Source organism: Zalophus californianus, chromosome 17 (assembly GCF_009762305.2).
Source record: "Zalophus californianus isolate mZalCal1 chromosome 17, mZalCal1.pri.v2, whole genome shotgun sequence".
Classification (NCBI taxonomy): domain Eukaryota; kingdom Metazoa; phylum Chordata; class Mammalia; order Carnivora; family Otariidae; genus Zalophus; species Zalophus californianus.
Genome location: NC_045611.1, coordinates 45,403,310 through 45,417,764, shown reverse-complemented (window position 1 = coordinate 45,417,764; position 14,455 = coordinate 45,403,310). Strand labels below are relative to the sequence as shown.

The 14,455-nt window shown below is 38.5% G+C and overlaps 1 protein-coding gene across 1 annotated transcript in view; it reads left to right on the top strand.

Annotated features, from left to right (window-relative positions):
• LOC113935420 overlaps window positions 1-14,455 on the top strand; it is a 93,359-nt gene that overhangs the window by 26,006 nt on the left and 52,898 nt on the right. The window contains 5 exon segments of the mRNA XM_035724896.1: window positions 551-677; window positions 985-1,080; window positions 4,695-5,886; window positions 10,043-10,071; window positions 10,774-10,850. Coding sequence (XP_035580789.1) covers window positions 551-677; window positions 985-1,080; window positions 4,695-5,886; window positions 10,043-10,071; window positions 10,774-10,850 — 1,521 coding nt within the window.

Sequence of the window (14,455 nt, the reverse complement as noted above, 5' to 3'; positions counted from 1 at the left end):
GCCTCCCACTGAGCAGAGAGCCCGATGCAGGGCTTGATCCCAGGACCCTGGGATCATGACCTGAGCCGGAGGCAGCCACTTAACGACTGAGCCACCCAGGCGCCCCTGGATACTATAGACATTTTAACAGTATTTGTTCTTCCAGTCCATGAGCATGGAATGTCTCCATTTATTTATGTTGTCTGCAATTTCTTTCATCAGTGTTTTATAGTTCCCAGAGCATGGGTCTTTCACATCTTTGGTTAAGTTTATTCATAGATTTTAAGATTTTATTTTTGGATGTAACCTCTATACCCAACATAGGGCTCAAACTTAAAACCCCGAGATCAAGGGTCCCCACATGCTCTACCAACTGAGCCAGCCAGGTGCCCTCTAGATATGTTATTATAAAATAAACTAATTACTCTTGCATCTATTTTTAAGATCCAAAGGTACTGATTCTGAGTGATACCAATACAGTCACTCATTTGCTTTACCCCATAATACAAGTGCCATAGTCTCTGAATTATTTCTTTTATTATACAAGTAATACATATGTTTATTGTTTCAGGGATCAATGGTGTTCAGTGATGTGTCTATAGACTTCTCACAGGAGGAGTGGGAGTGCCTGGACCCTGGTCAGAGGGACTTGTACAGAGATGTGATGTTGGAGAACTATAGCAATCTGCTGTCAATGGGTAAGGGCTTCTATACCAGTAATTTAGAGTTCTTCTCTGGAATGATTCTTCCACAGTGAATTTCCCAGCTGCTTTTCAAGTTACCGGCTGAATTTCTGCTCCCTATTCCCAAATAAGTGGTTTGAGCTGCAATGAAAAGGAAGAGTTGGAAATGGGCAACTCCAGTGACTGTGGCAGAAGCTTCGTCCTCTTTCTTTGGCTGTTCCTGTAGTGGCATCTCCTCTTTTGTCATCAAGGGACTGGATCTGATTTCTGGATCTGGTTTACCCACCGCATAACCATGTCCCATATCTTTTCTTGTGAGCAGGACTTTACATTCCTAAGCCTCAAGTTATCTCCTTATTGGAACAAGGAAAAGAGCCCTGGATGGTTGGCAGAGAGCTGACAAGAGGCCTGTGTTCAGGTGAGTGAGAAATGATTGGTCAGGAGCAAGGCACTACAGGTAAACTCAGCACCTTTGAGATGTTATCTAGGCTTGTTGGAAAAACCAAGTCCTCTTAGCATGAGTTTACAAATGACCTGTTTCATTCCTTCTCTCACTTACTACTCTTTCTGCTACTCTTCTCCAGCAACCCTCATAATTTCAAGTAGGGTGAGCCCTTCACTTCCCCTCCAATAAAACTCTTTTACCCGTATTTTAGATTCAGTTCCTAGTTGGCTTTTCTTCCTCTTCAATGTTTTCTGTGTGTGCATGCATGCATGTGTATGCACAGCCCCTCCTCCAAGTACTGGTCTTCATCAATATTACTTGCCAGTGACTTGTTTAACCAGTTTGTTGTGCATTATTTCTTTACCCAGTGTTTTTCATTTACTGATTTGTGCAAGAGAGCCTGCCAGGTGCTGTCATTTGCTAATCATGTCACCTATTAAGAACTTGGGAGTCAGGGGTGCCTGGGTGGCTCAGTAATTAAGCGTCTACCTTCGGCTCAGGTCATGATCCCAAGGTCCTGGGATCGAGCCCAGCATCAGGCTCCCTGCTCCGTGGGGAGTCTGCTTCTCCCTCTCCCACTCCCCCTGCTTGTGTTCCTTCTCTCGCTTTGTCTCTCTCTGTCAAATGAATAAATAAAATCTTAAAAAAAACAAACAAACTTGGAAGTCAAAAAGTAGTGCTAAAATATATCCATGAATAATTTCTACAAAGTAGAATCTAGTAAAGAGAATCAGGGGGCTTAGCAGAAAGTCAGTGGCTAAATATGCAGAAGTGGAAAATCCATACTGAATAAATAGTTGGGAGTCTTGCAAGTGATTGCAGTCACCTCCTATGATGATAATGTTGGGGAAAATGAAAAGGCCTATAATGGAAAGGAAGAGGTGTCAGAGGAGGCGAGATTTAGGATAAAGTGTTTACCTTATCCTGAATGCTCCAGAAGAGCATTACTGTATAGTAAGTATTGGTCCCAGTGGGGCCAATGCTGGGAGTACAGCATTGAATAAAACATTCAGAGTTTTGCTCTTCTGGAGCCTGTGTTCTAGAAGGTGAGAGAGAAAAAAAGATATGTTTATAATGTCAGATGGTGGTAAGTGGTGTGAAGGGAGGTTAGAGAAGGCCTCTTTGATGAGGTGATAATTTAACCAAAACCTGAAGGAAGCGAGGGAACAAGTGTTGTAAATATCTGGTAGAAGAGATTCAGGCAGAAGGAAAAGGAAGAACAAAGTCCCTGAATTAGGGGCTTTTTGGCATCTACCACTGTGATTGGAACAGAAGAAGCAAAGAGGGACTTGTAGGAAAGGAGATCAGCAAAGTAGCAGGATGTACGTGTGTTTGTGTGTTTGTGTGCTAGGTGCACGTGAGAGGTGGGGTGTGCCTGCAGATGACTTGGGGTCTTGTGGGCCTTGGTATGGGCTTTGAATTCTATTCTGAATGAGATGATTTGAGCGGAAGAGTGACATCATGTTTTTAAGGAGGTTGCTAATTTTGGATTCTTTTGAATAAAATTTAGGGAGTCTTTGAGCTTGAAAGAGAAGAACAAAATACTTTATATTTAACTAACCTCGAATTGAAAATTGCATATCTTCCTACTGTGGTGTATGGAACAAACCATAGCAGTATTGTATAGTTCCTGTGACTTTGACATGGATGGAAATCACAGATATTTTCATATCATCTTACTGTTAATGTAGACATATTAAAAAATTATTTGTGCTCATCAATATTTCAGAATTGCTATAGTACTAGGTTCAGTATTAGGTCTTACTATTTAATGTATTAAGAAAACTCCAGGGTGCCTGGGTGGCTCAGTCAGTTGTGTCTGCCTTCGGCTCAGGTCATGAATCCAGGAACATATAGTGAGTAACTGTGAGTTGGAATTCCACTCTTATCAGCTTGCTTCCACTTGTCATTTTTCCATGACAGTACTTTCCACCGTGTCTTATTTTCTTCCTGTTTGCCTTAAACGTTAGCTGCCTCCTTTTCAGCCACTGCAGTGGTACATGAGTAAGTCTCTTCTCCCAAGATCAGCATCACAAAATTCGAAGGCAAACAGTATTTTTACTGAATCACCAGAACAGAACATATTCTGAGTCTTCCCTATCTACTACTCACATCAATTTAGTTCAATACCTTAGACTGACTCCAGGCTCTGCCCCTTTGTGGCTAGCCCTCTGTAATCTCTTTCAAATTTTGGCCAATCTATCCTTACTTTGGAACCTCTTCAGTTTTCATCACAACTGGGAGTGCTGCAGTTCTGATCCTAACTGCCCAGAGTTAGCATAGACCCTACGGATTAATAGCAGAGCTGTACACAAGACTGCCCTCGCTTTATTTTATTTTACTTTTTTAAAGATTTTATGTATTTATTTGAGAGAGAGAGAGAGAGAGAGCAAGCACGAGTGGGGGAGAGGGAGAAGCAGACTCCCCACTGAGCTCGATCCCAGGACCCTGGGATCATGACCTGAGTCGAAGGCAGACGCTTCACCGACTGAGCCCCGCAGGCGCCCCTGCTCTCACTTTTAGATGCCAGCTGCAAGTCTCAGAGTTCTTAGACACTTACACTTCTGAGCAACTGGCTATAAATTTGGGGATTTTCACAGCTCCTGCAAGGTTAATAATTTGCTAGAATGATTCACAGAACTCTAGAAAGCTTTATACTTATAATTGCAGTTTTACTCTGAAGGATACATTTTAGGGCAAGGTCTAGTAAGCTTCCCGATACAGAGGTTCCACGCCATCTCCCTGTGGAATCAAAGTGTGTCACCTACCTGGCACATCAAGTATGTTCACCAACCAGAAAGGTCCACTGAGCTTTGGTGTACAGAGTTTTTATTGGGATTTACTCACACTGGCATGATTGAGTGAGTCATTGGCCACTCAATCTCTGGCTCTTCTCTCCTCCCCAGAAGGCCAGTAGCTGAAGGTCCCAACCCTCTAATAACATGCTAGGTCTTTCTGGTGACCAGTCCCCCATCCTGCAGCTATCTAGGGATCTGCCGTGAGTCACCTCATTGGCCTAGCAAAAAACACTCCTATCACTCAGGAAGTTCCAAGGGTTTTTGAAGCTCTGTGTTAGAAACCAAGGACAAAGACCAAATTTATTCTTTATCATACTACAGAGCCCAGAAATCTTCCCCTATGTGCATTTGTTCCTCTCCAGAAACCTTTAATGGAGGTCAGCAAATTATCCACTTTTTGTGATACGTATAGTATGATGGTTTCTTACGTGTTCATACATGCATGCTTGTATAGATGTATATAGGACTTGTCATCTTTTCATATGCCCAGGTAGTGTATATTTATCTTCCTTTCCTTATGATTCTGAGCCACATCAATATTTGAGAATCATTGTGGTTTCCTTTTTCTGTAGTCTCCTCCCTCACATTTTGCATTATATCTCATTAATTTCAGTGCAGTTTTGGGGTCTATCTTCAGGTTAAACAGATATACTTGAGAACTATATGTCACTTACCACCAGATACTCTTTTCACTTTAATTTTTCCATTTCTATTATAAAAGTTTAAGTTTTCATAAATGGGTGGTGGGAGTGGGGTGGTAAGAATATTTAACATTTCATTTTCTTTCAGATCTGGAATCAATGTGTGAAACCAAGTTACTGTCTCTGAAGAAGGAAGTTTATGAAATAGAATCTTGCCAGAGGGAGATAATGGGGCTTACAAAGCATGGCCTTGAGTACTCCCGTTTTAGAGACATTGTGGAATATAGAAACCACTTTGAAAAACAACTGGGATATCAAAGTGGGCATTTCAGCCAAGAAATACTCACTCATGAATACATGCCCACATTTATTCAACAGACATTCTTTACTCTACAGCAAATAATTAACAATGAAGAGAAACCCTATGAATGTAAGAAATGTGGAAAGGTCTTTAGTCAGAATTCACAGTTTATTCAACATCAGAGAATTCATATTGGTGAAAAATCTTATGAATGTAAGGAGTGTGGGAAATTCTTTAGTTGTGGCTCCCATGTTACTCGACATCTGAAAATTCATACTGGTGAAAAACCATTTGAATGTAAGGAATGTGGCAAGGCTTTCAGTTGTAGCTCATACCTTTCTCAGCATCAGAGAATTCATACTGGTAAGAAGCCCTATGAATGTAAGGAATGTGGGAAGGCCTTTAGCTATTGCTCAAATCTTATTGACCATCAGAGAATTCACACTGGTGAGAAACCCTATGAATGTAAAGTATGTGGGAAAGCCTTTACTAAGAGCTCACAACTTTTTCAACATGTGAGAATTCATACTGGTGAGAAACCCTATGAATGTAAAGAATGTGGCAAAGCTTTTACTCAGAGCTCAAAGCTTGTTCAGCATCAGAGAATTCATACTGGTGAAAAACCGTATGAGTGCAAGGAATGTGGCAAAGCCTTTAGTAGTGGCTCAGCGCTTACTAATCATCAGAGAATTCACACTGGGGAGAAACCCTATGATTGTAAGGAATGTGGGAAAGCTTTTACTCAGAGCTCACAACTTCGTCAACATCAGAGAATTCATGCCGGTGAGAAACCCTTTGAATGTCTTGAATGTGGGAAGGCCTTTACTCAGAACTCACAACTTTTTCAACATCAGAGAATACATACAGATGAAAAACCGTATGAATGTAGTGAATGTGGAAAGGCCTTTAATAAATGTTCAAACCTTACACGACATCTGAGAATTCACACTGGTGAAAAGCCCTATAACTGTAAGGAATGCGGGAAGGCATTTAGTAGTGGCTCAGATCTCATTCGTCATCAGGGAATTCATACTGATGAGTAATAAAAGTTAAAGCACCTGTTACCTTCCTAATATTTTAAACAAAAAAAATTCACGTTTGATAGTTACACTTTCACTAGTTTTTGTTTTTAAATTTTATTTTATATTTCTTTTTAATTCAAATGTTTTTCACTCTAAGTTATGAATTAAGATTCTAAATTGACATTACCCATCCCCGTTCCCCAATCTTGTACTAAGGGCAGTTCAGTAATTCTTTTCTTGCCTATTATTTCATTCTACCTTCTTGGTGAGACATTATATTCTTGTTTATATTTGCTTGTATTTTTTTCTTCTCTGATCTATGTATTTGTGCTTACACCAATATCACACTGTTTAAAATTGTGAGATTTTGTAGTTTCTAATTGTAGAGTTATAACCTTGTTTTTGAAGTCAGTATTAATCTTGTGTTTCGTTTCACAAATTTGTATTTTCTTACACAAAACAGAAAATCAGAAAACCAGCAATTATGATTAACAGTAATCATAGCAACTATCAATGACTACTCGTAAGTTGATAGAGCAAACCTCCCAGACTTTATTTTTAAAGTCATGGTATGCATGCATGTTATCCCTTCACCTGTTTTGGTCATGCCAAAAAATATGGTTGCCATTTCAATAAATATAGATTTTTAAAATGAATTATATATACTTAATGACTTTTCAAAATGACTTTATTACTCATGTTCTGTTTGCATCTAAACATTTGCAGTTATGAAATATGTCCCGAATACTATGACCCCAAATTTATCTTTGAATGTTTGTTTCTTTCTTTTAAAACATCTATTTATTGCTGAAATTATACACATTTTCTCCCTTTAAACTGTTTTGTTCCTTTTTATCCACCCCCCTCTCATACTAGAAAGATAATGAACCACTATTATCAAAGTGTTGTTTATCCTTCTAGTTTTGTTTTGTTTTTACTTTTTACTTTTATATGTTAGTGGCAATTTATTTCTTACATATTATTAAGATAATCATGCTGTATGTATTTGTTTGTTGTGAGGATTCAATGAATTAATAAATGTAAAGTGCTTAGAACTATTCCTAGTAAATATTTACTATACCTAGTAAATGTTTAGTAAAAGTTGTCCACTATTATCATTGGTACTCATTTTCATAGTTATCTTCATTATTATTCATGGAAAGGATTTTTTTTTTTTAAGTTTATTTAAGTAATCTCTGTACCCAATGTGGGGCTTGAACTCATGACCCTGAAATCAAGAGACACACACTCTTCCGACTGAGCCAGCCAGGTGCTCCTATTTGTGGAAAGGATTTTAGCCATGTTGCTTACCTTTGTCTAAATCAAAGAATTCCTAATGAAAAAAAAGAGAGAAATGAACGTAATTAGTATAGGAAAGCTTTTTTTTTAAGATTTTTATTTTATTTATTTGAGAGAGAGAGCACAAGCAGGGTGAGGGGCAGAGGGAGAAGCAGGCTCCCCGCTGAGCAGGGACCCCCCCCCCCCGATGTGGGGCTTAATCCTGGGACTCCAGGATCATGACCTGAGCCAAAGGCAACCTTTTTTAACCGACTGAGCCACCCAGGCGCCCCTAGGAAAGCTTTTCTCATCACTCATTATCCAGCATGGAATTTTAAAAGGAAGAAAAAGAATTTGTGAATAGTCTTTCTTCAGACTTCATCTTCTATGCTTGCACCAAAGTTAATGCCAGTCTGAAACCCTGTGCATATAATGATGAGTAGTTGAAATCACAGCTGTCAAAAAACAGGAAGAGATAAGGATATTTTTCCTAATAATTAGTTCCTCCTCCCCCCCCAAAAAAAACCAAAACATACAGGCCACAGTGTTTGACCAGAATGGAGAAAACAGTAACAATAGAATAGCCATCAAATATTTGAATTTTAACTCTGTGCTCCCTATTGATTAACATGGGTCAGGGAACTAAGTCCTTGATACACATATTATTTAAGTGTGAATGAAAATGAACACAATTGAAAAACCTGTGAATGGCAGGTTGTATTGGAAATTGTATAAACCAGTTTGCATGTATATATTAAAATACTAGACAGGTCATTAATAAACTCAATATGGAACTCAATGAGCTTAAATAAACAAAAATAAGCCTAAAATGTGGGTAGAGAAAGTCATTCTTATACAGAAATAAATGAAATAAGTAAACAAACTAAAATAGAAAATTTGATTATTTGACAGAAATAACAGTAGACACACCTTAGTCATTTGTGTGGGGAAGTAAGGATGATAGATGAATAGGATTGTGAAATTGAAACAACTACATATTTAATTAAAAGGACTTTGTCTTTTTGGTTAATGACAGTGTTCTGAGATTTGTGGTGTAGTTGGCACAACTTTGTGAATATGTACTAAAAACCACTGAAGAGTATACTTTAAAAGGGTGAATATAATAGTATATGAATTTTATCACAATTAAAAAACAAAAGTACTATAGGTATTTTTATCCATATCTGAAAGTCTGGACAAAGTATGAGATTTTTATTTTATTTTATTTACTTATTTATTTGACAGAGAGAGAGAGAGAGAGGGACACAGCGAGAGAGGGAACACAAGCGGGGGGAGTGGGAGAGGGAGAAGCAGGCTTCCCACGGAGCAGGGAGCCCGATGCGGGGCTCGATCCCAGGACCCTGGGATCATGACCTGAGCCGAAGGCAGATGCTTAACAACTGAGCCACCCAGGCGCCCCAAGTATGGGATTTTTATAAAGAAATTGAACTGACACAGAATTGACTACAGCAGAGGTGTAAAATCTTAATAGATTCCCCTCCAAAAGGAACATTTTTAAATTACACCAAAATTACTTCAAATGTCACACAGCTATATTAAGGGAGACACCAAATTATATATATTTAATAGTTGAAATCTATGAAAGGTTTTAGGAACTCTTTTAGACACAGACTGAGACAGCAACTTACCTATTTCTATGAATTTATAATCCTAATGTTAACCAGTATTTTTTTTTAAAGATTTTATTTATTTTTTGACAGAGACACAGCGAGAGAGGGATCACATGAAGAGGGAGTGGGAGAGGGAAAGTAGGCTTCCCGTGGAGCGGGGAGCCCAATGCTGGGCTAGATTCCAGGACCCTGGGATCATGACCTGAGCTGAAGGCAGATGCTTAATGACTGAGCCATCCAGGCGCCCCTATAATCCTAATGTTATTTTTTTTTAAAGATTTTATTTATTTATTCGTGAGAGACACAGAGAGAGAGAGAGCGAGAGAGAGGCAGAGGGAGAAGCAGGCTCCCAAGGAGCAGGGAGCCCGATGCGGGACTCGATCCCAGGACTCTGGGATCATGACCTGAGCCGAAGGCAGACGCTTAACCATCTGAGCCACCCAGGCTCCCCAGAATTTCAACTTTGATTGCAATTAGAACAATATGCTCTAGACGAATATGAAAAACATTCACTGCCATGACTGCAAGAAAAACCTTGACAATATAAAAATCCTACTTTTATATGGGACCATCTAAGAGTGGTGGAGACAAAGAAGCATTGAACTGAATTTCTGTTGGGAATAAGCCCCTTTTAAGTGAACAGATTGCTGTGTGACTTTCCATACCTAAGTGCAGTGCATGTTATAGGAATGAGGATGAAGGAATATAGATGAAGAGACCATGGAGATAAAGAGAAATGAGAGGGCGCCTGGGTGGCTCAGATGGTTAGGCGACTGCCTTCGGCTCGGGTCATGATCCTGGAGTCCCGGGATCGAGGCCCGCATCGGGCTCCCTGCTCAGCAGGGAGTCTGCTTCTCCTTCTGACCCTCCCCCCTCTCATGCTGTCTAGCTCTCATTCTCTCTCTCTCTCAAATAAATAAATAAAATCTTAAAAAAAAAAAAGAGAGCCTACAATGATACTTAGGACTTTTCTGGATGGATTAAAACCTGAAAAGCCCTGAATGCAAAAGATTTAAACAATACTATCAACCAACTTTACCTACTTGATATTTATTTAGTGATAGTCTTTGTACAGTCTCTACCACAGAACATACTTGCTTTTCAATTATATAGGAAATACAATAGGAAATACTACAATGTTGAATCATAAAATAAGATTCAATAACTTTCAACAGACTTACATCATACAGATTATGTTCTTTAATGCAGAACTAAACGCAACTCAATGATTAAAGATTATATAGAAAATTCTGTTTTCTTCCAGATGCTTGATAGTCTTAGCTTTTAACTTAGGTATGTGATTCACCTAGAATTAATATTTGTGTATGGGATAAAGTTCAAGTGGGGTTTCTGTTTTGTTTCTTTGATTTTGTGTGTGTGTGTGTGTGTTTCCCCTCACATACTCAGTTGTTCCAGTACTTTTTGTTAAAGACTTTCTTCTCCGTTGAGGTGCTTTGGCACTTTTATAAAAAAAAAAAAAATCAATTGACCATGGGGTGCCTGGGTGGCTCAGTCGGTTAAGCATCTGCCTCTGGGTCAGGTCATGATCCCGGGGTCCTGGGTTCGAGGTCTGCATCTTTCTTCCTGTTTAGTGGGGAGTCTGCTTCTCCCTTTCCCTCTGCTGCTCTCTCTCCCTGTCAAATTAGTAAAATCTTTCAAAAAAAATCAATTGACCATAAAGAAAGCAACACTTTATATGAGCAATGTACAATTGTAAAATGAAACAAAAATACAGTTTATAATAATATCAAAGAATACAAAATACTTAGGAGTAGTGTAATAAAAGATATGAAAGACTTTTATATGGAAAACTACAAAACATTGCTGAGAGAAGTTAGACAAGATTTAAATAAATGGAGATACCATGGCTGTGGGTTGGAAACTCAGTATCTTTAATCAATTTTCCCCAAAGTATCTATAGATTCAGTGCCACCCCAGTCCAAATACCAGCATTTTTTTTTAATTGGTAAAATTGTTCTAAAATTTGTACTGTAGTCCTCCCCCGGCCCCACTGCCTTATCTGCAAGGGATATGGTTCCAAGACCCTCAGTGAATGCCTGAAACTGCAGCTAGTACAGAACTGGATTTTTCCAGCTTCTCCCTCTCCCACTCCCCCTGCTTGTGTTCCTGCTCTCGCACTCTCTCTGTCAAATAAATAAAATCTTAAAACCAAACAAAAAAAAAGAACTGAATTTTTTTTCTTTTTTCTCCTTATTAAGTCAAGAACTTGCACCTTTTCACTTAAAGGAAGTACTTTACAGCTTCTCATTGACATATCCAAATATTCAGCACCACTACTCTTGTGCTTTGGGGCTATTAGGTAAAATAAGGCCTACTTGACCACAGGTGCTGTGATACCATAACAGCTGATCGAGAACCTAGACAGCTAAGTGACTAACAGGTGGGTGTCACAGACAGTGTGGATACACTAGACAAAGGGACACATCCTGGGTGGGACTTCATCACACTACCCAGAACGGCTCATGGGTTGAAACTTACGAAGTGTTTACTTCTGGAATTTTACATTTGCTATTTCTGGACTGTGGTTTGACCGTGGGTAACTGAAACCCAGAAAGGGAAGCCATGGATAAGGGGGGAGCTACTGTCTAGAAACCCAAAGACCTAGAATAGTTAATCAGTATTGAAAAGGAACAAATGGGAGGCCTTGTGGCATCTGAGGCAGGCCTCGGTATAAAGCTATGGTAGGCCGATAAGGACTGTAGTGTTTGTCTAAGGATAGACAAACAGGGCAATGCAGTAGAATAGTCCAGAAATAGAAAACAGTAAGGCTCAGAGTTCAACTTGTATATTCCAGTGTGTCACAAATTAATTTGACTGTGAAAACCATTTTCCTCCTCATGGTCATTAACATTTGTGAGAAATAAACACATCTGGGACACAGTTACTTGACCAAAGTACATGAATAGAAGGATAAAGTTTAGGAGATTACTATAGATAGTGAGTCAAGTATCTGGGGTTAGGGCTTTTCCATGTCTCTAGTATTAGACCCTAGTTTGTCAGGGAAAGTTGTCCCACTCTGCAGAAGGAAATGTCCTTCACCAAAGATCTCATAAATCTTTCCTTCTTCTATAATTTCCTCTTCAGTCAGATCCTGTGAGAGAGATTTTCTTGAACACTGATTTATGGTAATTTTTACAGGAAAGAGTGATTCCAAACCTTTCTTTTCCACATATGCATACATTTTTAATGTATCTTTTATTATATTCCTCTACCAAAATTACAGCAGTAATATATTTTCACAACTAGTAAACAATGAGGTCATATAAATATCATGCCCCATCTCAATTCTTTCAGACATATCTATAATTTCAACAAAGCTTATTTATCTTTTCATAGCTTTCTCCCTGCTCATATCAACATCACACATGTCAATCTGATTTGTCCTTATTCAAGTTTTTAAATGGCACCAAGCTTGGGGCAACTGTCTGGCTCAGTTGGTGGAGCATCTGACTCTTGATCTCGGAGATCATGAGTTCGAGCCCCACATTAGGTGCAGAGATCACTTAAAAAATAAATGGCGGGTGCCTGGGTGGCTCAGTTGGTTAAGTGACTGCCTTCGGCTCAGGTCATGATCCTGGAGTCCTTGGATCGTGTCCCCCATTGGGCTCCCTGCCCACCAGGGAGTCTGCTTCTCCCTCTAGCCCTCCCCCCCTCATGTGCTCTCTCTCTCTCTCTCTCGTTCTCGCTCTCTCAAATAAAATCTTTAAAAAATAAATAAATAAATGGCACCATGCTATGCATTGTTTTCTCTTTCTTTGCTCAAGCAACAGTCTATCTTGTACATCCCTTCAGATCAGTGGGTGTAATCTTATTCTTTCTAAAATCTGCATTATATTGTACATTATATTCCTGCTCCTGGTTATTTGTGCTTTTTCTTTTTCACTTAATTAGTTTTTGTAGTGGTTTATTGATCTTTTGAAAGAATGACTTCTCGCTTTCTTGGTAGTCTGTTGTGTGGCTCTTTTCTATTTTATGTATTTATTTATTTTTCTGTTTTTATTACTTTCTTACTCGACTTTTGGTTTAATTTAATGCAATTTTTAAAATTTAGGTGAATTTTTGTTTCATTGATTTTTACCATTTCTTTTCTAATATGTATTTATGGCTATAAATTTCCCTGTAAGATTTACCTCATCCTGTTTCTTTTGTTTTGATTATCACTTAATTTAAATAATTTTCTAAGCTCAAGGTAATCATTTTCTTCAATCTATATTCATAGAGGGAGATCCCATGTACTCTGCACTCAGTTACCCTCAATGGTAATATTTTGCATAACTATAGTCCAATATCAAGATTTTACCAGGTTTATATGCACTTATTTCTGTATGTAACAATTCTGTAGAATTCTATCATGTGTCTAAGTTTCTTGTAGCCACCACAATATACAAAACTGTTTAATCACCACAAGGCTACCTTGATGCTACCCCTTTATAGCCATGCCCACCCCTTCCCACATCCTTAAGCCCTGCAACTATTAATCTGTTCACCATTTCACTAATTTTTTAAATTTCAAGAATGCTATATAAATGGAGTCATACAATATGTAGATCTTGTGACTGGCTTTTTTTTCTTTTCTTTTCTTTTTTTTTTTAGCATAATTGCCTTGAAATCCATCCAAGTTGTTGCATGTACCAATGGTTGAATAGTATTCCATGGTGTGAATATACCACAATTTTTTTGTTTATTTTGTTGTTGTTGTTTTTAATGTGCCACAATTTAAAAAACTATTCCTCCATTTAAGGATATCTGAATTATTTCCCAATTTGGGCTATAATGAATACAATTAATATGAACATTCGTGTAGAGATTTTGTGTGAACACAGTTTCCAGTTCTCTGGGATAAATGCATATGCATAAGAGTTCTATTGCTGAGTCATATGGTAAGTGCATTTGGGGTTTTATAAGAAACTGTCCAACTATTTTCAAGAGTGGATGTACTGTATTACTCTATTATATATACTGCAATGTATGGGTGATCTAGTTCTCCACATCCTCACCCACATTTGCTGTTGTCACAATATTTTAGCCATTTTGACAGGTGTGTAGCTCTCCCAGAAATGGAATCTTAAACCAGTCATTCCGGAATTGCCTGATCAGCATTAATTAGGTAATCTGCTTAATGGACTCCTGCTAGCCCCTAAAGGAAAGTACCCTTGCAATAACAAATCTGATATTTATTTATTTATTTATTTATTTATTTATGTATTGCCTAGTACAATTTCCTTCTTCCTGTTCCCTTCTGACTATAAAATCTCTTGCTTTGTATGGCTCTTTGGAACTCCTTTTTATCTGCTATATTGAATGCTACCCAATTAAGGAATGTTGAATAAAGCCAGGGAGATCTTTAAATTTTACCCAGTTGAATTTTAATAAAGCAGTGGTCTCTAGTTGCCTGGTATCTGGCTCTGAGATGATTTAGGGCAGAGGAAGTATTGACTTAAGGTAGATAAGGAGACGGTTGGGATATATAGACTCTGGTGGGGTTGATTTATATGTAAAAGACATGCTTCTTGCTAAGCCCCTTGCTATTTCTAAGAATTGGCTAGCCCTCGGAGGGAATCTCTCTCCAGATCTGTAAGGCTCCCACATGCCAGATCAAGAATACAGAAAATCAGAAAATAAGAAAATATACTTAATGCAATTGGCCCCGTGGTGA